Source organism: Phoenix dactylifera, chromosome 10 (assembly GCF_051530095.1).
Source record: "Phoenix dactylifera cultivar Ajwa chromosome 10, Ajwa_hap1_PhDact_Kaust_v1.1, whole genome shotgun sequence".
NCBI classification, from domain to species: Eukaryota; Viridiplantae; Streptophyta; class Magnoliopsida; order Arecales; family Arecaceae; genus Phoenix; species Phoenix dactylifera.
The window spans coordinates 20,871,947-20,891,878 of NC_143199.1; the positions used below are offsets into that span (position 1 = coordinate 20,871,947).

Sequence of the window (19,932 nt, forward strand, 5' to 3'; positions counted from 1 at the left end):
TCCTGTAATATAAATGTATAATTACTACTACTTTATAAAACATCAATAAACAAAATATAATGCTATAACAAATAAACAATACCTGTTGCCTCCAGATGGAAGCTGCTATATGCGTCCTGAAACTGATCAGGACGGACTCATCCTCTGGACCTCCTGGACATGGTCCAACGGACTCATCGTCTTCGCCCCTAGCGGGCATATCATCATGCTCTGACTCAGGAGAGTCCGATGGCATATGAGCAGGCTCGGGAGAAGCAATCCTAGCACGACGTCTCCTAGCTGACGCCGTAGGTCTAACTCTGGCGGGACGGGGATCCATATCTGAAAATATAGAAATTCAATGTTAGGCTATATCAAAGAAAATAATTCAATTGCATACATAAATGTTCGGCACAAAATTCAGCACGGCACGCGATTTGGCACCAGAAGCCTTCTGTTCGGCTGCACAGTGCCGAACAGAAGGATTCTGTTCGGCTGCACAGAGCCGGACAAAACCCTTCTGTTCAGCACTGTGCAGCCGAACAGAAGGCTTCTGTTCGGTTGAGGGTTGCCGAACAGAAGGCTTCTGTTCGGCACTGTTCAGCCGAACAGAAGGGTTCTGTTCGGCGATCCAGTGCCGAACGGAGCACTGGAGGGGGGGGGAGCTACCTCGAGGTGGTCGTGGAGGCGCCGGCGAGGTGCTCGTTGCTCGAGAGATGGCCGGGGAGGTGGTTCCGGGAGAAGCCGGCGAGGTGGTCGGAGATCGGGAGAATGCCGGCGACGAGAGGGAGAAGGGGGAACGGGGGGGTTTTGGGCGTTGGCGAGGTGCAATGCACCGACCGGCGACGAGAGGGAGAAGGGGGAGACGGAGGGGGTTTGGCCGCCGGCGAGGTGCTTGAGGCGAGGTTTTTTGGGCGGAAGGGAGAAGCCGGCGGGTGTTTTGGAGGGGAAGAGCGGGGTGGGGGGGGTTTGGGGGGTGTAGAGAGCAATTTAGGTGAGGGGGTGGGGAGGGTGGGGGGTAATTTAGAAATTTTTAATTTTTTAGGGGTGTCCTTAGCAAATGGGGGGGTGTAGAGAGTATTTAATTTTTTTTTAATTTTTGGGGGGTGTCCTGAGCAATAGGGGGGGTGTATATAGAACCACCCCAATTATAAGTACCACAGGGCCCGGCCAACGGTCAGAATCGGAAGCGCCATGGAGGTCACGGACCAAAGTCCCTTTCATGGCTGCCGTCACGCAGGTTACACAAATTCCACCACCCCGCCATTTCTTAGATTTTGTCGCATATAATTTTTTAAGCGAAAGAACTCAGATTTAATCTATCGTATTCGAATCTACTGCTTTATGCCAGTATTCTCTACTTCTTTCTTTCTTCTTCTTTTTTTTGATCCATCAAGAGTCAAATTTACTCCCGACAGGCCAACACCAACGAAAGACCTAGTTTCTGTAAATTACTCTGTTTATTTGAAGAAAAGGACAACGCACCGTCTCGGCATCTAAGCATAGGCCTGTTCGAAGATTCAATGCGATAATATATTAGGGTGTTCCCACCTTTAGCATACGATCATTCCAGGCCCACTCAAATTCGGTGTCCGAGGCTTTTGATTCTTCTGCTTGGGTTTTCTTTCTGTCGAATTCGAGAGAAAGCTTGGGTGTTCTCCTTTTGGGGATCCTGGGTTCGCTGATTATAAGTTTGTTTTCGAATACTGATACCTTGTTTTCAGTTTAGAGGAGTCAAGTTGAGATCTTTTGTAGTCCATAAATAAGCCGATAGGATGTCTTGATTTGAACTAGTTCTCCATTTCGGAGGTGAAGTTTAGTGATACAAGTTTGTTTTGGACATTGTTGTACCCAATTCCAGTTTTTGGATTCCTTAGAAGAAAAATCCTATAGTGTCTGGTAAGTTGACTTAAATTTCCTGTTCGAGTGTGAAGCTCAGTGATATACCTTTGTTTTGAATACATTCAATTTTTTGATTAGATTATCAAGTATATACTTTCTCGGCCTTTACACAGTCTATTAGGTTTCTCTGTATTGGATTAAATTTTGGTGTCCAGAGAGTTCAGCATTGTAGTTTCTAAGGAAAAATGTAAAGAAATGGATGGGAGGGGCATATGAATGGGGATGAAGTGAGAAGAGGTTATTGAGTAATTCTTTGCAAGGTCAGACATCTCAGAGTGGTGACACAGTGAAGGGATTCTTGGAGATGGAGGGGAGGGGGTTCTCAGACTTGTTTAGAAATTCTAGTGAGGAGATCTTTCTGAAGTCTATGATGGAGAATCCAATTGAAGTTTCAGCACCGAGTATGGAGATGCTGGGGTTTAAGAACATCTTGCAGCCCTTTCGAGGAGACAGCGAGGAGCTTTTCAACACTTGGCTGATGAATGGAGAGGCAAGAACTGCTAACCTTTTCTTTCTTTCCTCTTCTGGTTCTGATTTGCAAGAAAAGCCAGAATAAAAGTTTAAAGGATAAGAATGTTATGCTCATAATAGAAAGTTCCCTCCTTTTCTATTTTATCTACGTGACAAACTTTTTCTGAGTTGTTCATGCTGGATGGAAACGAAAATAAATTCTTGTGATCAAAGTGAGAGTAAAAACTTCTCTCTCTATCTCAAAAACATTGAAGAGAAAAAAATGAGCGAGAGTTACTGGTAATTGATTGGCCTGACAAATTAGTATGTAAAGAATATGGAATGTAGTGGCTAGAGAGTACAGTTAAATGCCTTTTTTATGGGAACTTTGCACTTCCAAGAGAGTACAGTTAAAAACCATTGAAAGGAAATTGTAACAAGAGAAAGAATGCCAAAAGAAACAAAATTCATTCTTTGGGAAGCCAGTATGCAGGATAAAACAAATGCCTGATAAAAGCATTTAAAATTATTATTTGCTTGCTTTAGTTATTTTTTTAGAATTACCTTTGTCTGAATTCGTGCTACTACAGTGGTTTGCAATCTGTGTCTATTTTCTAGGTTTAACTCTGATGTTTTGTCTGTTTCTTACATTATTATTTCAAAACCATTTTATGATCATATATTTTCTGAAATTGAAGGTACTTAGTTGAGGATGGATCTTGAATTCATAATTTTCTATATAATTCTCCCGGTGGAGATTGTTCATGAAGTTAGTTGTAAACCAGACTGGTTTTTGAGGGGCCATTTGTCAAAGAATGAGCCAAATAAAGGAATTTCATATGATAATTAGCTTGTAATATTAATATATTGTTGATCTTGCTTCAAGGTTGTGAGCGAGTTAGTGCTTGCAGCTGTCAAACTAAGAATTTTTCATCAAGGAGTATGGTGCAGAGAGTAAATCTGTTTGCCAGCAGTATGCTTGTCATTAGTCAATTTTCTGCAATGTTCTTTTCTCCAGTTATAGAACTAGCCGACATGACTTGTTGATTTTGGTAGTAGATAAATCAAAGCATTTTTTCATTTTGTTCTAGTCATTAGTAGAAAAATTATGATAGGGAAGGGAAAAGGCGAAGCCCAGACCTTAGAGGGGTCAGTATAGGTGCATAGAACTGCCATTGTGAGTGTTGTTTGCCCTAGAATCTGGCCGCATATGTTTGGAGCAGTCGTGCATCACAACTTATTAGTAGAAGTAGTAGAAGTATGTGATATAATCAGAAGCGGGAGAACAAAATAAGATACAAAAAGAAAATGAAAAAATTGTGTTCTACTGTGTCTATACATATGCTTACATACTCCATGCATGCATGCATGCATGCAGAGGTATGTATGTTAAATTTCATCATGATTTTATGGACACAACGTTTTCTTATACGGTATACAATGGAAAGGACTAAAAAATGCATGGATACAAGAGACATCAGAAGCACTATTGGTTGTTTTGCATGTAAAATTCTTGACAGATTATTGAGGAAGTTACATGCTCACATTTAATAGATTGAAGATTGTTAAACTTGGAAGATCAACGTACTTATGCTATTCCTTGGCATTAAGCTTCTTATAGTACTATCTGAAACTCTGATCATTAGTTTGTTGTGCGATGTAGTACTACTATGAGCACATGTTTACTTGATCTTTGCAGATTCCTGGCTTCAGCTCCACAAGCGTAGCTCATCGTACTCGGCAAGCATCTCGGAGGTGACTCAATAGTGTATGGTTTTATTCCCAATATGGTTAATGTCCCTTAATTATACCCTTCAATTGTAATGTGGTGTATGTTAGACAAGTTTAGTAACTGGAATCGAGTTTTTGTTTTCTAGATGAAAGTATGCTTGCTAATCAACAAGCTTATCGTCGCATGTAACTTAAGCAAACTCTTCCAGATATTTTATAGCGAAGCTGGAAAACACTGTCATGAATTGGATAAAACGATCCTACTTAAGCTTACAACATGAAGTAGGCACTGTAGCATGGACACAAAAACGAGAATCGAATTTGGACATGCTTCCATGTGTCTAGCTCAGCAAGAGGAAGGACATATAGGGATACGTAGAAAAAATAATTTTTAAGTTTTTAAATAATATATATTTAAATTAAATAGGGTAGTTGAAAGATATTATTTGTTAAGGTCTTCCAATATATATGTTTCTCATCAGGACTTCCAGTTAGCTTAATGGTTTTAGAAAAGGTTAAATTAGTAGAGTTATTTTCATACCCACATTCTTGACCAATCTCTATAGACAACAAAAAGTCATTATTAACATTAGTATAGTGGGTCAAATTCACTGTTGGACTCCAACTCTCTATCAATTTTCAGGAGCTGCAATCAAAAGAAAAATGATAAGTATGTCTAACACATATCCAATTTGACTATGCATCCAAAATGGATTATAGGAGCTGGAAATGAATGTCCATGTAACACTGGAAATAGCATGAAAGGATATTAGTATGCATCTAATGTAACCACAAGCTTTCGATGAGTTTAATTGCTAGCAATGGAAACAGAATATGTATAGAAATACACAAAGGGAAGTATGGACAATATCAGCTATTATTTTTCTGGATTGATGGCATGGCAATGACATTGATTGCTATATGTAATGTCAGGGAAAAGTTTGCAAGTCATTTTCGATATGGAATGTAATGATTTAATTATATTACTTTACCGACACCTCTAAACAATAAAAAATCATAAGTAAATGTCTCCAGAAATGAGTAAAAAATTTCTAGGCTTTGTCAATTGTCATGCAATATGGTTAATGACTATTCTGTTAAATGCAACTGTTTTGTCATCCTTTTCTATGCAAGGCAAAGTATCATGAAACACGTACACAGATACCAGTTTAGTTTTTTTTATTCATCTTTATTTCTTAATAAATCTTGTTTTTAGTGTTCCAAAGATAGAAAACTATAAAGCATGGAATAAGCATGGAATAGTTCTGGACTTTAGAATCTGGTTTTCTGTTTTCCTGATAATTGGATCTGTGAATTCTGATGCTTTTAGGTGTCATATATTTACAGAGCTATCTGTGAGATATTTTACTAGTATTTTGTAATAACTAGTCCTAGAATGCAACCCATCCTTTTACAAAAAAGATGATTTTATCATGTGAAAAAATTATGAGCAAAATATAAGCAATATCTTTTTCACTAGAAATTTTTTTTCTGCTACATCAAATGGTTGTTTTGTCATAGCAATCATGATTTCTTTCAAATTTCATATGTATTTGAGTCATAAACCACATTGGCAGCCAAATCCTTGCATGGAAAATTTTTTCCCTCCAACAGTACATATTTGCATTGTTTCCGAAGAGCCTGTATGTGAAAAAAATTATGCCATAAAACATAAACACCTACCAAAACCAGATAGCCTGTTCCAAACTTTAATGATTTTGTCCTGTGCCAAAAAATGCATTAACTTCAGAATGAGAGCATAACTTTAATCCCCTTCATCACCCAAGCCTCCTTCAAATCTTCCCTTTGCCTCTTTTTAGAAGCTTCAATCTAGACTGTCTTCTATTTAGGAGATTTGGATTCCACTGAACTTTGTGTTTGTCAATGCGTAGTTAGGCTTTCTTGGTCCTCAATTTTAACTACATCTTTTGTTTATCGAATTATCATCACTCCATCTCCAGTGCATTCAACTTTTGGATCTCTATATCGCTGACACTAAGTTCTATAATTCAGCTGGTCTTATTGCACTTTTAAACATGCCCTCTGTAACTCTCAGTTGTATGTAACAATTGAATGCTACTCAAGTGGCAAGTGGCAAATCTCCAACTAACCCTCCTTATATAAAATCTATAAAAACTTCACTATAACCTGACTGTTCTCTAACTAAAGTACAAGATTGTTATTTTCCCTGTTGTAGGGACTCATTTTTGGTGTGTCACTGTGCCATGTTAGCTGTTGTTGTTTTAGGTGCTTCAAAACACCTTCACTTCCTTCTTTTTATCCTTCTGAAACTAGCCATTTTATGCCATGCCCATTGAAAATTTTACCATTGGATATCTGGATGGTCGCTACCATTGGACTGAACGGTCGTTACCATTGACTGATTGACCAGACTAGCTGTAAAGGATTCCTCTATAAATACATGACTTCTCTTCTCATCCAGACATATAGATTTTTCTGTTTCTCTTCCCTTTTTTGAAAAAGACCTTTCTGTTTCTCTCTTCTTTGAAAAACACCCCCTCTATTTTTCTCTTCCCTTTTCTGCAAAATACTATTACGTCTGATTCTTGAGGCAAGAACCAACCAAAAGCAATTCACTCAAACCTTCGTAGTTGGGAGCGCATCCTTACAAAGGTGCTGCTATAGTTGAATCCTGGAGGGTAGACGCATTGGGACCCTTTGTGTTGAGTCATTAATTCTGTGGAACACGAAATCGACCTTTAAGAACAATGTCATTTCGCATGCCTCTATAGCTAAGTTTTTCTTATTCAATCTATTCTTGTTCATTTATTTATTTTTGATTATTTGTGTTTGTTATATGAATTTGCATCCATAGCTTTAATTTCCAACATGTCATACCTCTTATTATCTACACTGAATAATCATTTCATACCCCTTCAATGAAAATCTTGTGCTGTTCTTATATTCCTTGAAATGCTCCTTGACTTCAGCCTCTGAGTCATGCAATTTGCAGAATACCAACAGAACTTGGTGTTCTTTCAAGCCAACAAAATGGAGTTGCAGTTCAAAAGAAAACTAGCAATGACAACTCATCTCAGCAAAATTTAAGCAAGGCTGATGAACATTTGAATGACCTTTCACAACATTCTCTCAGGTGGTTATTTCACTTCTATAAAGATAGTCTGTGGGTGGTCTTCGACAGAGCAACTTAATATTATAAATATTAGTTATCAACTAAGCAATGAAACAATAGCCACTCTTACTCTGGGTTTAGATAAACAATATGTGAAGTTTTTTTTTGAAAATGGAATTCTATTTTCAGATGGTATTGAACATTTGACACAATTTTTTGAGAACGAATGTATGATGCAATTGTTCATTTCACAATTGTTATCAAAACCTTTTATTTACTAGCTTGTCATGAAATTGGTAGCAGGAAGTAAGTCCTGCATGACTCAAAACCTTACTTTTATAATATTATAAGTGCATCACTGGGTAATACACTTTCAACTGTAATTTGTGTGTCTGTCAAGTGCTTTTTCTTCTTCTTCTTCCTCCTTTTGATTATTGCTTAAATCAAGCCCCATTTGGTTGGACTCAAAACTTAAACTGTCATATTGTTCTGGACTTCTGACCACAGAAATTTTTCATGTTCAAAGCTGGTACTTAGTATTGTCGCTGGATGCATATTATTGTAGCTTTTCAAAGTGTAGGCTTTGCAGAACTTTCCATTTATTCTGCAAATGACTTTGAAAATGATTAAGCTTACATGCCTTTTATAAATGGCTCATTCGTTTTTCTTTTTCATTACTTATTGTGGTTGCATTTACATAAACCAGAATTAGCAACATGCAAATGTGTCTGATCATTTAATTTAGCATGAATGGCTTAATTTTACAATTGGTTTTTGCATCAAGGGCTCATATTGATTTTTGATGGTGATTAGCAGCCTGGACATGTGGCATATATATATGCAACCTTGGGATGTGGGATTTGGTAGACTAGAGAGAAAGTACTTCCAAACCATTTAAATTTGAAATGAGTGGGGGATCATTGGGATTGAAGAGATGATCGAAGAGGGAGAACTGGGGAGAAAGTTGCAGGATGTGGGCTTGGTAGATTGGGGAGTGCACACTCCCAACCATTCAAGTTTGAAACTAGTTAGGAGGATTGATAGGATTGAGACATCGGAATTCGTATTGTTGGTAAATAGAGAACATAATGATGTAGGACACTAAGCTTAGAGCTGCATCTGAGAAATGTTAGCCCAAAAGTAATAAAGTTTCTTATGATTTTGAAGGTTTAGGTTTTTGCTGTCCTGGACAGAGAAAAAGGGCAGACTTGAACCTGATCCTAATTAAAGTGGAATGAGAGAGTTTGTCTTGCTTCCCTAGGGTTTTCGGGATGTTTCAAAACTATCCCAATGATTTCTGGGGCTATGAGGCTGTCCAACTAGGTTATCTTAGGACTGAAATTGTTATTCATTCCAAGGAGAATAAAAGAAAGTATTTTGCATCGGATCAAGCTTTGATCTTGGCACAAAATTGATTCATCTATAAAGGAATTTAGTGATTAGGAAGAATAACAGCAGTAAATTAATGAACAAAACTGAGAAGGATGAGCAATATGATTTTAATATCAAAGCAGAAATTATTCTGTAGTGCAGATAAACCAGCAAATAGTGAAGAAAAATAAGGAAGGAAAAAATTAGTAGGAGGAGTAGAATGTGAACTAAGAGAGGAAGAGGAGGGGAAGAAAAGAAGCTTACCAGGCATTTCTTGAATCTCAACGACATCTCTTGTATAATGTTTTGGACACCTAATGAAGTCCACTTACAAAGCCAACTGACTTCTATTCCTTCGTATTTTGGTGTCTTGGATTCCTTCAATCTTGGGATTGCATTGGTTTTCACAAATAAGAAAAAGAAAGCAAGGAAAGGAAAAGCTTTAATTGGGTATCTCTATTCACAGTACCGTAGCATGAACAATGCCAAACAGTAACACCTTGACTATAGGTCTAGGTGCTGTGATTAATATAGTTTTGGAAGGATGATAACTTTATCATCAATTTTCCTGTATATAATGTGTCTATTTTAATCGGTGTATCGATGACTAAAATTCTCAATTCCATTAAAGGCTTTCAGATGGTTCAACTATAATTGATAAATACAAAGTTAGAGCTATGCTACTCTTCTTTGTGTGGTGACTAAAACCTTTTTTCAATTGATCAGGTTTGCAGCAGAGCAAGGAATGCAGGATAGTAACTTGTATTTGGCAAAGGTTAGGTTTTTCTACAATCTTAAAATAAGGACATACTGATATTAAAAAAAAAAACTACATTGCAAAGTTGGACGCATTTGATTCAGGCATGGTTTCACAGTTCTCAACCAACGACTAGAAGTCGCTCTTCTGTATGTATTTTAGATCTGCATATGAGATTAGTAGAAAAAAAAAATCATGTTCAATCCAAAAAAAAAATCATTGAAATTCTTATTGGATTTTCTCCATTTGTGTTTTGCTGATAAAAATGTTTGTAGTTTCAATGCATTACCAGCTGTTGAACTGCACATCTCTTCTACCTAACTGTTATGCTCATGTTGTGTATATATGCTTGGAAGAAAGGGCCATTAATTAAATAATTAAGTGGATTGTGAAGTGAGCTAATTGATAATCATAATCAACTTTTCCTATTTGTTAAGTTCTCTTCAAAGCTTATACCAGGCAAATAAGCTTAGTAACAGAACCCTCCATGTTAAAATTTCTATTGGGATAGTCAGCCTTAGCCTAAGGATTTGAATTTGCTTCTTTAACATATGTTTAGGCACCTACCAAAGATCTAGATAAATGTTCAAAGAAGGCATGTATTTCTTTTTTCAGAAATCTCCAACTGTTCTGGCAGTAGGCAGCCTATGGGATTTCTGTGATAGACAAATTCGCACAGAGGAGCTTATATTCAAGTTAAAGCTAGTAAGCCAAAAATTTCTTATTTTTAGGTGCCCTCTGCAGAGCATTAAACTGTTTCTGGTACACTGTCAATATTGTTACATGTAAGCTTAATTAAAAATTATAACAGGGGTTACCTTTTGAATTTTCATAGAGATGTTAGCTTACATGTCTCATTTTATGGGTGAGACATGTCCTAAAGGAAAACTTGGAAATCTCTCTCAGGAGGAGGTATGCTGCTATGCAAAGTATGCAGAAGCCAACAGTTGCAGAAAATCCAAATAATGCTGGAGGACAAGGTGCCGACAGAATGAAACAAGAATTTATGAGCACCAGTAATTTGTGTGGCATCTCAGTGGATGAGATGTCCAATCAACTGCTGAATTTCATGTCGCCATCCATTTCATCCGCATCTCCCCTTGATACTCCTCCAAAGGCAACTGTAGATGCAGTTTCTTCTGTTGTCAGCATGCTTAAGGGCACACTGGAACGCAAAAAACTTGGCAACCAAGCCAATAAAGGAAACCTAGAAGGAAGTTCTTTTGGGTTTTATAGTGCTCAACAAGTTCTTGTCAATTTGAGTTCCAATCAAGATGCAGCAAATCAGGTTCTTGGACAATCCAGCAACTTTCAACTGGTATCCTCTGTCCAGATGCAAGGTTCAGGGAACTTGCCAACAGCTGAGAGGTCTATAGAACTAAACATGGAAGGATTTGTTACTCAAACAAGCCAGATTCAGATGGGGACAATGTCTCAAGAACCTTCACAAAGTGGATCATCTGCTGCTTCACCTACATTTTCAACTGGTTTTGATGTATGTGATGGTCCTGCTCATTCAGGACAGACTACATCAGTTTGTGAGAGTTCCAGAAAACATGTTGGTAATGGAACTCCAAACCATGGGATTAAGGCCAAAGGTTTGTTCCTTTTTTTCTGAAATGTGGACTCTGAGGTACCAATTTTTCTTCAATTGACCACTTTTCAAACATAACAATGTTATGCAATCATTTCAACTGTTTATGTATTGTGCAAAGGTAAAATATCACTACTTTCACTTTCAGCATACTACTTGTTTGCTTCCCGAAAACAAGTATATTTCCCTGAATATATCAATGTTATTTTTTAAATCCGTACTTGCTTCTGTTGTCTTCCTTTTAGGTTTGATGATTTACGTCTGGACCTGATACATAAATACACCATCTGATACAAGCTAGGACTGGCTTGTTTTCTAACCATAGAAAAGTTAATGATAGTTTTGGTATACGGCAAGCATTTTATTCATCTCTGAGTATGTTGTATTTCATCACAAATAGGATTGCCATAAAAATAGAAATAGGTGCTAACACCTTGGGAATTCCAAGCTGCATGACCATGTGGTATCTGCCTATATGTTCTAATAATCATAGAACCTTTTACCATTTCTTGGAAGATAGATATTCAGCTAGCTGCAAAGGATTCATTTTTGGAATTCATAAAGAAATTACTGCAGAACTACTAAGCTTTGGTTTTCTAGCAAAGTAATGGGCAAAAAAGTTCAATGCTTGAACCATTATCTGACATTTCAGAAATACGAGATATTAGGTTTAGCTTTCCTTAACTAGCTACATTGTTATAGTGTGATCTTAGAATCTGTTTTCTCATTGCAAGGTTGGCTGATAGTTAATGATCCCTTGCTAGGGTATCTTACATGGGCAGTGAAGAATGAAAGAAAATTCCAGTAATCTACTAGGACCATATTCTAACCATAATATGTAAAAATAGATAGAATATGAACTGGTGATATAGTAATATGGTCCTCATCTGAAGCTTGAATATCTGTAGTACAATGGGAGTTTTTTAAAAAAAAAATTTGTTAAACTTGTTCTTTTTTATTTTTATGTCATTTTTCATTATGAAATGTTGACAAAAAGTAAACTTTGATGGCCATATTAGTGGCTCGATCTTATAATTTCTGGCCGTATATATCTGACCTTTCCTATACCACATAGTGGTGGCAACCTCGTGCAACTGGACACCCTTTTTTTGTTACCTAGGCTATACATGGACAAAACAATAACCATGCACCAATTATTTTGTATGCACTATAAAATATCTATGGTTCCTAGTCTCTAACAAAAAAAATGAAAGAAAGAGAAAATTTCTTATTTTTAATAATTTTATTAAAAAGTTGCTAGCACATAATATCAGTTGCTATTGGTCGTGCATAGGACAGAGCCACATTTGACATTAGAACTTAATTTTGAATCGACTAGTTTTGCTAGTATGGTTGTTCAAATTTTTGTTTGAAACTTCTAACTTGCTAGTTGGGTATATGTATTTTGTGAGACAATTGATACCACGTTGATCAAGCTTGATTTAGTTGTTACTTGGGAGCTACCTATACCAGTCCATAGACCATAATAGATGAGCTTGTATCAACAATGTTTGCTAGGAGGAATGCATGGTTCGGGTCGGATCGGTTTAGGGTTATTCTTGAAACGGAACCGACTTGAATCGATTTTCTAAAACCGAAATTAATGCAAAACCGACCATCTGTGAAAACCAGTTCAAACTAACCTGTGAAATTCGGTTCGGTTCGGTTTATCAGGTTGCTAGGCTAAATGGGCCTCTATCAAATGGGCTAGGCCAAATGGGCTTCTATCAGTTTACCAAGAAGAAGAACAAAATCCAGAGAGAGGAAAGAAAAGAAGAATGAGGGAAAGAAGCAAAATTTCATGGCCATTGCCCACCAAGAAAAAGAAGACCACCATCCAACTATGTGAGAGAAAACTAGCTGGAGACCTAGAGTTCGAAGGCTCATGCCTACCTTCATTGGGCTTCATGCAGATGTCCACAATCGACTTGATGATCCACCACATGTTTGAGGTGTTGAGGTTGATCTGGGCAGCGAAATCCCTTGGCTTGTACCCGACAATGCTGAGGATCACATGGTTGTAGTGGTCACTAGGGTGGACCCTTGAGATATAACCAAGATTCATCAAGTGTGCTTACAACGAAGGCCTAGACGGTCCACTAAGAAAGCTTGCTGGCATTGTTCTTGAGCTCGGTGACGAGCATGGCCCACCTCCGGGTCTCAAGCTTTGGCCTCCAGTCGACACTCGAGTACTCGGCATCAAACTCATTGAGGGCATTAAGAGTCATGAAGGAGCGCTGCCCCTTCACGTCGGGACCTTGTAGTGGGCAATCATGTAGGTGTCATCCTCAAGCTTTAGTGGCGACAGCAATAGGCAACAGAGGCAATCTCACCCTCGGCAGCAAAGGGGTTGAGCTCGTCAAAGGTGACCTTGTTGCTATTACTGGAGGACCTACTAGGAGAAGTTCTAGTTGATGTAAGCAGCCTTGACGGCAAGGAAGTGGGTGGAATTGATATCCTCCTTGGCTTCAGAGAGGGGCTCCTAGGAGGTCTCGTCGACGAAAGGGCCAAAGGTGGAGATTGGTTTCAAAGTTTCTATCTATATTAGAGAAAAGAGAAGAGGAGAGGAGAAGAGATCTCACCTGAGTGAGGGTTGGAGGAGGAGGGAGGCAAGGGAGAGTGGGCGGATCAAGATTTGGGACTTGGCTCCAGCATGGGGAGTGGGCAAAGGGCAGTCTTGAGCATTGGGGTGGGAGGAGAGCACGGAGTGGGAGGAGAGATTGGGGTCAGCAGCTAGGGCTACCGAACATCTGAATTGCTGAAGTGTGACCGGACCAAGCTTAAATCAGATGAGTGTATATATACAAGTCGGTTATGCTTAAGTTGGTTTTGTTAAAATTTAAACTGAAACCAAATTGATTTTTTCGGTTCTAAAAAATTTCAAACCAAAATCAGACTAGATGTAGAAAACCCCACCCAAACTGAACCGAAATAACCAATTCTGGTCAGTTTTGTGGTTTGGTTGGTTTTCTTGCACATCCCTCGTTCTTGTTTTTAAAATGCTATTGCTTAAAGTATGAGGTTGTGTTTCAATTTAAATTTCATGTTAAATGCTTTTTGTCAAGTCTAATAACTACAATTCTTTTGCATTACAGTCATGTTTTCTATGAATTATAATTTACATTTTGCAGCTCTTATTTTGTAGTCTTGTCACCAGCATATACTGAAGTTACTGAGTACTGCAACATGCTCTCACTGTTGTAGAACATTACTAAAGGTTATCTTCATCTTCCAATGAAGACAGAAAATTATGAATCTGATCAGTTTCCTGATGTTCTTGTAGATGCTACTACTCGTTCTCAACCATGAGCATACAAACCAGCACACTCCTCTGTGGAGGAGTTTTTCAGCAGGAAAGCATGCAATTTCGGTTTCCATATTCCTATTTTTCTCTTGAGAACCCACTATGAAGTTTTCTGATATCTTAAAATTTTGCAGGTTTACAGGGAATGCTGGACTGGTGGCTTCAGGTGTGGCCAGAAACCTGAATATAGTGGGCAACTATATCAAAGAACACATTGATGACATTGTATATCCTTACCGCAGGAACCCGTATGTTTAATCTCAACTGGGAAATAACCAATGCAAAAGGGGTTATGGGTGTGTTACTATTTCCATTTTCTGCCATATCGGTTTATTCTTGTAACTTGAGAATAATGCTTTTGTGATAGTGCAAGAGACAAATCGTTTAGATGTTGCACATGGATTCGATCATTGCTAATAGTGATCATAAAAGCTGATCAGAGCAGTTCATAGGTTAGCTGGAGATTATGACCATATTTTCCTCAAAACCTTTTGCTTGTACCCATGCAATGTGTGATCAGCAATGAGCCAAAACATGGTGGGTTTATTTATGTTCTCTTTTTTCCTCAAAAAAAGAAAAAAAAATTATGTTCTCTTCAGTGGCATGATAGAAATGCCATTTGTTTTTCACTTTGTTCAATGAATTTTTGTCAAGCTAGATCTCAACGCCAGGTAGTTCCTTTTGTTGAAGTGATTCTTCTGGATCAATGGATGTTCGCTATCATTTTCTCTGCTGTAAACTTCTTTTTATTTATTGTTTTTAAGAAAAATGGGAAGGCCTTAGCCAGCCACTGCAAACCTAGTAGGTACCTGGGCAGATCTAGTGCTACTGCTTGGGGGATCAAGAGTTTTTAACTCCAGGAAGATCCCCAGGGAGGACAGAGCTGAAAATTTTCTGAGGGATAGCACTACTCAAGATTTGGACCTTGGATCTCTTGTTTAAGAGGATAGAGGACATTGAGCTATATGTAGTACATTTTCCACTGTAGATTTATCCCGTCGACCAAGAGCAGGTGTTAATAATAAAAAATAAATAAATAAATATATGTTTGTATGTATGAGCATTATATAACACAATATGCAGGTTGGCAATCTTTATTTCTAGGAATTTTAACAGCTGTCAACTTACAAACTTGCATGGACGGTGCATGTTTGATTGGTTATAATAATTATAAATTAGGTGTCATGTGTCCCAGGTTCTGATGATTTAATTGGCTTTTGGTCTTAAGTTACTCTTTTGCGCTACAAGTAGCAATAAAAAGTAATGGTTGCAGACTTTATTGATAAGCAATAACTAATATAGTAATTCTTCTGAGGTCTTCATAGAAAATTATTTAGAATTCTTGTTAGGAATTTAACACCAAATTATACAGGGTTCACCTAAGCCTGTCTCAAAATATGTTCAATTTATTGAGTCTTTTTGAACAACATCAAACTATAGCGGCAAATTACTATTCCAATAATAATTTTGTTGAGTCCATCACCTAGGCATATTAACTTCGGTTCTTTGTGTGCAAATTACGTAGAACCAATAAGCTTGATTGAGTAATTTAGATCTTTTTAATACATTTGATTCTTTGCGTGCAAATTACCTAGAACCAAGCATGTTTGAGTAATTTAGATCTTTTTAATGAGAAAAGGTATTAAATAGATAATAATTTCTTTCAAGATATGATGTACCAGTATTGAGGTTCATACTAATTGGCAGCCGGCTTGAAATAGTACGAGTCTGTACTGTATTGTGCCGAATATTACCGAAACAGAGAGAGGCAGGAGGAGAGGAAAAAAAAGGAAGAGAGAGAAGGAGGGAGAACTAGGGTCAAAGAGAAGAAGAAAGGGAGAAAGAGGGATAGGGAGAGGGGTGAGAGGGAGAAGGAGAGGGAGAGAGAACAAGAGAGCCATCCTAGAATGTTAGAATCAAGGAAGAGAGGGGTCAATTTAGAAATCTATTAAAGTCGCTATCTCTAGCAGTCTTCGGGCATTGCCTGTCGTGGATTACGAGAGAGACAGAGATTGAGAAAGAGAGAGGAAAGAGAGAGAGATGGAGAAAAAAAAGGCTTTGAACATAGTCTCGAACAAAAAGAATGAATTGACCGACCAACAAAGAATTTTTAATTTGTTTTGATCAGTTGAACCATACTAGTAACCGATAGATTTGGTTTGATAGGCTCCCAGCTAGCTGGCTCGGCACGATTTGGCTTACTCTGATTACTTTTTTGTAAAATTTTGAAATTTATAGGCATTAAATAAGAATTATTTTTTCTCTTTGTCAAGATTCTTGATATTTCTTTTTTTGCTGAGAAAGAAGGTTCTTTTCCTGGTTGTGCTATTATACTCATATTTCTTGTTGATTAAAAATTTTATTCTCAACCGTTGATTTTAATACCCATTTTATGCTTAATCTTTGACCTGTGGAAGGCCATAAAAAAATTGGTCAAGCGTGTAAAGGATAGATAAAATTATATATGGAGATAGGTATACATGTTTAGAGAAACAAACCTAATAGTGTGCAAAAGATCAAATGTTCAATGCTAATTGTATCACCAATACACGTAAAATGGCAATCAAATAAAAGACCAGATGTTAAGTTCCTATTTTGTAAAAGTGGTGGTATGAAATCACTCTTTGAATGGATCCAAGACTTATAGCAAAGAGTTTGGCTCTCTCATTCATGTTTCCATGTAGACATGTTTTCATCTAAGCCTAGTTAAATCACCTCGTCCATTATTTATCTGAGCGAGTTATCTCCCTAATCAATTGTGGATATAGGAAGAATTAAAAATGAACAAGAGAGAATCCATACTTGAGAGAGAAGTACAAAGCTACTTAAGCTTAACTTTTTTGCCTACATGGTGTCCACCATTTTTGCACTTGCTATCTATCTCTAATTTTGATTGCTCATGTATTAATTTATGCAAGATAGATTCAGATTATTATCCTTAAGGGCAAGTTTTAATTACCTCGAAAGAAAAGATTAACACTCTTGGCACTACCACCAGCCTATATTCAAACATATTATTAAGTATTCTCATCCCTCGAATTAGGCTGCCATGGTTTTCTTTTTGGCTATAGTGGGTAGATCATACTTGATGAGTACGGATGCACCTAATAAAATCAGAAAACAAAATATCTCAGAGTGTCCAGGGCAACCCCCTATCTCCAGCCCACAAGACACTACTGAAATAATTGGCCACATAAGCAGCCACCCAATCCGCAGCCCCATTAGCTTCGCGGAAAACATGCTTGGACTGGAAGGCCCCTCCATCCCTCGGCATCACCCAGATATCTCATAGCAATGGATGGTCGCAGCCGTTGCCCCTTGGGCTTCCCGGGATCCAATTGATGACCATGGCCGAGTCAACCTCCAGAATAATAGAGCTGGCTCGTAAATCGCGCCAAGCATGACGAACACCCGCCCAAGCAGTCCTCAGCTCTGCACCGAAAATCGAAATATCAAATAGCTGACAGCCATCCTAGGCTGCCTTGGTTTTGATCATGCATCTTGGATTTGAAAAAAAAAAATTCATAAAATGACTTCTAGAGCCGGCCCGACCATTAGGCGAGATAGACGGTCGCCTAAGGCCCCGGCCCAAAAAAAGGCCCGCCCGACAGCCTAGCTACAGTAGTCCGTACTCCGTAGAGGTAGAGGGCCAGGGGCAGAGCTAACAACTACCTCGACTGCTCGACAAGATGACTGAGGGAGTGAGTGTGAGTCGCCGTCGGGCATCCCAATCCCATCGCTCATCGTCCCTTTCTTTAAAATCCCCATCCTCCTCCATGGCTCCACTCCTCCTCAATCCTCATCGTCCTTGGTCCTCCTCAGCTCCTCTTCGGCTCTTTTTGCAGCTCTGCTTTACCGACCGTGTCACGCCCTCGGCCCGAGATCGCGAGTCAGGGGAACGCGCCAACTGCCACACACCCGTAGGAAACTTTCCCCACGAGCATGCAAGGTATCTTAACCAACATCTCAATTATATAAATCTCAAATAATTCAACTAAATAAATGCAATCTTATTCCATTGACTAACTCAAGTCATAAAGTCTCACAGTTCTAAATACGCAGCGGAACAATAATTTACCAACATGCAAAACTTAGTTCTTAAAATAACAAAACCTTGCAATGTCCAGCAATCATAATAAATATCCACGATAACAGTTCAACTTAAATAACCCTAATCTAAGATAACTTGCGCCATAATTCTTCTAGTCGCTTTCCCATTTTGGAACCCCAATATATTAGTTCTCGAAATCTGTAAAACAACAAGAAATTGTATAATGAGCTAAACAGCACAATAAGTAATGAACACTCTAGCTAGATATATCAGGCAATAATATATAGAAAATAAATATATATGCAGTTCCAAGGTACAAGTCAAATATTTCTTAAATTCTTAGGATTCTTTTCACGGTTTCGAGATTCTTTCACATATTCAATTCATCTTGTCGATCTTGGACTATGACCACATGTTTTCTGTGGCAGGGTCATCAACACCGACTAATCTTCTTGCAGTGAGTCCTTCAGGACAGTCAATTGCCAACGTATCTGCCTCCATTGGCGGGGTCCTCAACATAGCCAGGTTGAAGTTCAATTAGTTCTCTATTTCATATTTCAGTTATGAAAACATGCAGTGTCCAAACCAAATATCGTTCATATCTTAATTTCTTTCAATTTATCAAATCTAACTCAATAGCCAGGAACTATGACCACATGTTCCCTATGGCAGGGTCATATCACCGACTATTCTTCTTGCGGTACCAATGTATTAGTCCCCATTGGCAGGATCCTCAACATAGCCCGACTGCAAGTCCGAATTTATTTCAAATCATTATCTTTTCTCACATTATGTTCAGTGTTCCAAGCCGAAAGGTACAATGTCAGAGCAATTAAACACAATTCAAATCAGAAGCAAATATGTTCAATCAGAGTCATACAATATTCTAAAAATATACATATAATCCATGCATCAAATTCGTAATCACGAATAATTCGATTCGTAAAACATATATAGTTTGCCGATAAATCTAGTAAAGATGTTACATCACTTACCTTGCGGATGCGATTCACAATAAATTCAATTAATTTCGCAAATTCCTTGCAGAACCTAACATCCAAAAATCATATTTTTCTTTTAAAATTCATCACAATATATGTATACAAAAATTTAAATTTTAATATCCTCCCAGAAGTACCTAACACTCCGAGTTCGGGTTCATACCTGTAAAGCACCCCCTCTCTTTATTCTTTTTTTTTCTTTTTCCTTCTTCTTTTCTTTTGCTTTTTCCTTCTTTTCTTTTTCTTTTTCCTTCCTCTCCCGACTCCCCTCTTCTCCTTTGGCGAAACAGGGGGCCGTGACCCCCCCCCGTCTTCTTCTTCTTCCCTCCTCGGTCGAGCCCAAGGGCGGCCGCGGTGGCCGGCCCTGACAGCGGCAGGAGGTGGCGGAGCAAGCCCGACCACCCCCGGCGGCTGGCGGCGGCGAACAAGGCCGGCAGTGGAGCACTCGGCCGACCCATTTTTGGACCCAAGTTTCCGGCGATTAGCTGGTTCCAAAACCTTGATAAACCATGGCTAAGCATCAAAAGAGGAGGAGAAGAAGGCGAGGGACTCTTACCTCCGCCCCGACGAAGATCCGGCGCCTCTATTCCTCTCCGGCAGCAAAGGAAGAAGAAGGCCACCCGTGCCGTGGCTTCTCGGCTCTCTCTCTCCCTCTCTCTCGGGCGGCCGGTGGTGACGCACAAGGAAGAGGACCTCCA

General features: G+C 38.6%; 1 protein-coding gene and 1 pseudogene across 3 annotated transcripts; one reads left to right on the plus strand and one right to left on the minus strand.

Moving 5' to 3' along the window:
* Positions 1-1,163: 1,163 nt before the first annotated feature.
* On the plus strand, positions 1,164-14,780 carry LOC103697324 (protein CYCLOPS-like). 3 transcript variants are annotated; one of them, XM_088705492.2, is made up of 6 exons: positions 1,166-2,371; positions 4,031-4,086; positions 7,037-7,177; positions 10,191-10,882; positions 14,162-14,227; positions 14,313-14,780. In XM_088705492.2, the coding sequence occupies exons 1-5, from the start codon at positions 2,186-2,188 to the stop codon at positions 14,185-14,187; spliced, it is 1,101 nt and encodes a 366-aa protein (XP_088561618.2). In that variant the 5' UTR covers positions 1,166-2,185; the 3' UTR covers positions 14,188-14,227; positions 14,313-14,780. The 3 variants fall into 3 exon arrangements, with proteins under 3 accessions (XP_088561617.2, XP_089781927.1, XP_088561618.2); XM_088705491.2 differs by lacking the exons at positions 14,162-14,227; positions 14,313-14,780 and adding an exon at positions 12,553-12,879 and having other exon boundaries at positions 1,164-2,371; XM_089925801.1 differs by having other exon boundaries at positions 1,165-2,371; positions 14,162-14,780.
* LOC148702296 (eukaryotic translation initiation factor 3 subunit D pseudogene) lies at positions 12,611-14,087 on the minus strand (annotated as a pseudogene).
* Positions 14,781-19,932: the final 5,152 nt, after the last annotated feature.

Excerpts from the sequence above, each read along its gene's own strand:
- LOC103697324 (XM_089925801.1), top strand. The coding sequence starts at position 2,186 with ATGGAGGGGAGGGGGTTCTCAGACTTGTTTAGAAATTCTAGTGAGGAG. Across the intron at positions 2,372-4,030 it reads CTTGGCTGATGAATGGAGAG|ATTCCTGGCTTCAGCTCCAC; the intron begins GCAAGAACTGCT and ends TGATCTTTGCAG. Across the intron at positions 7,178-10,190 it reads CTTTCACAACATTCTCTCAG|GAGGAGGTATGCTGCTATGC; the intron begins GTGGTTATTTCA and ends AATCTCTCTCAG.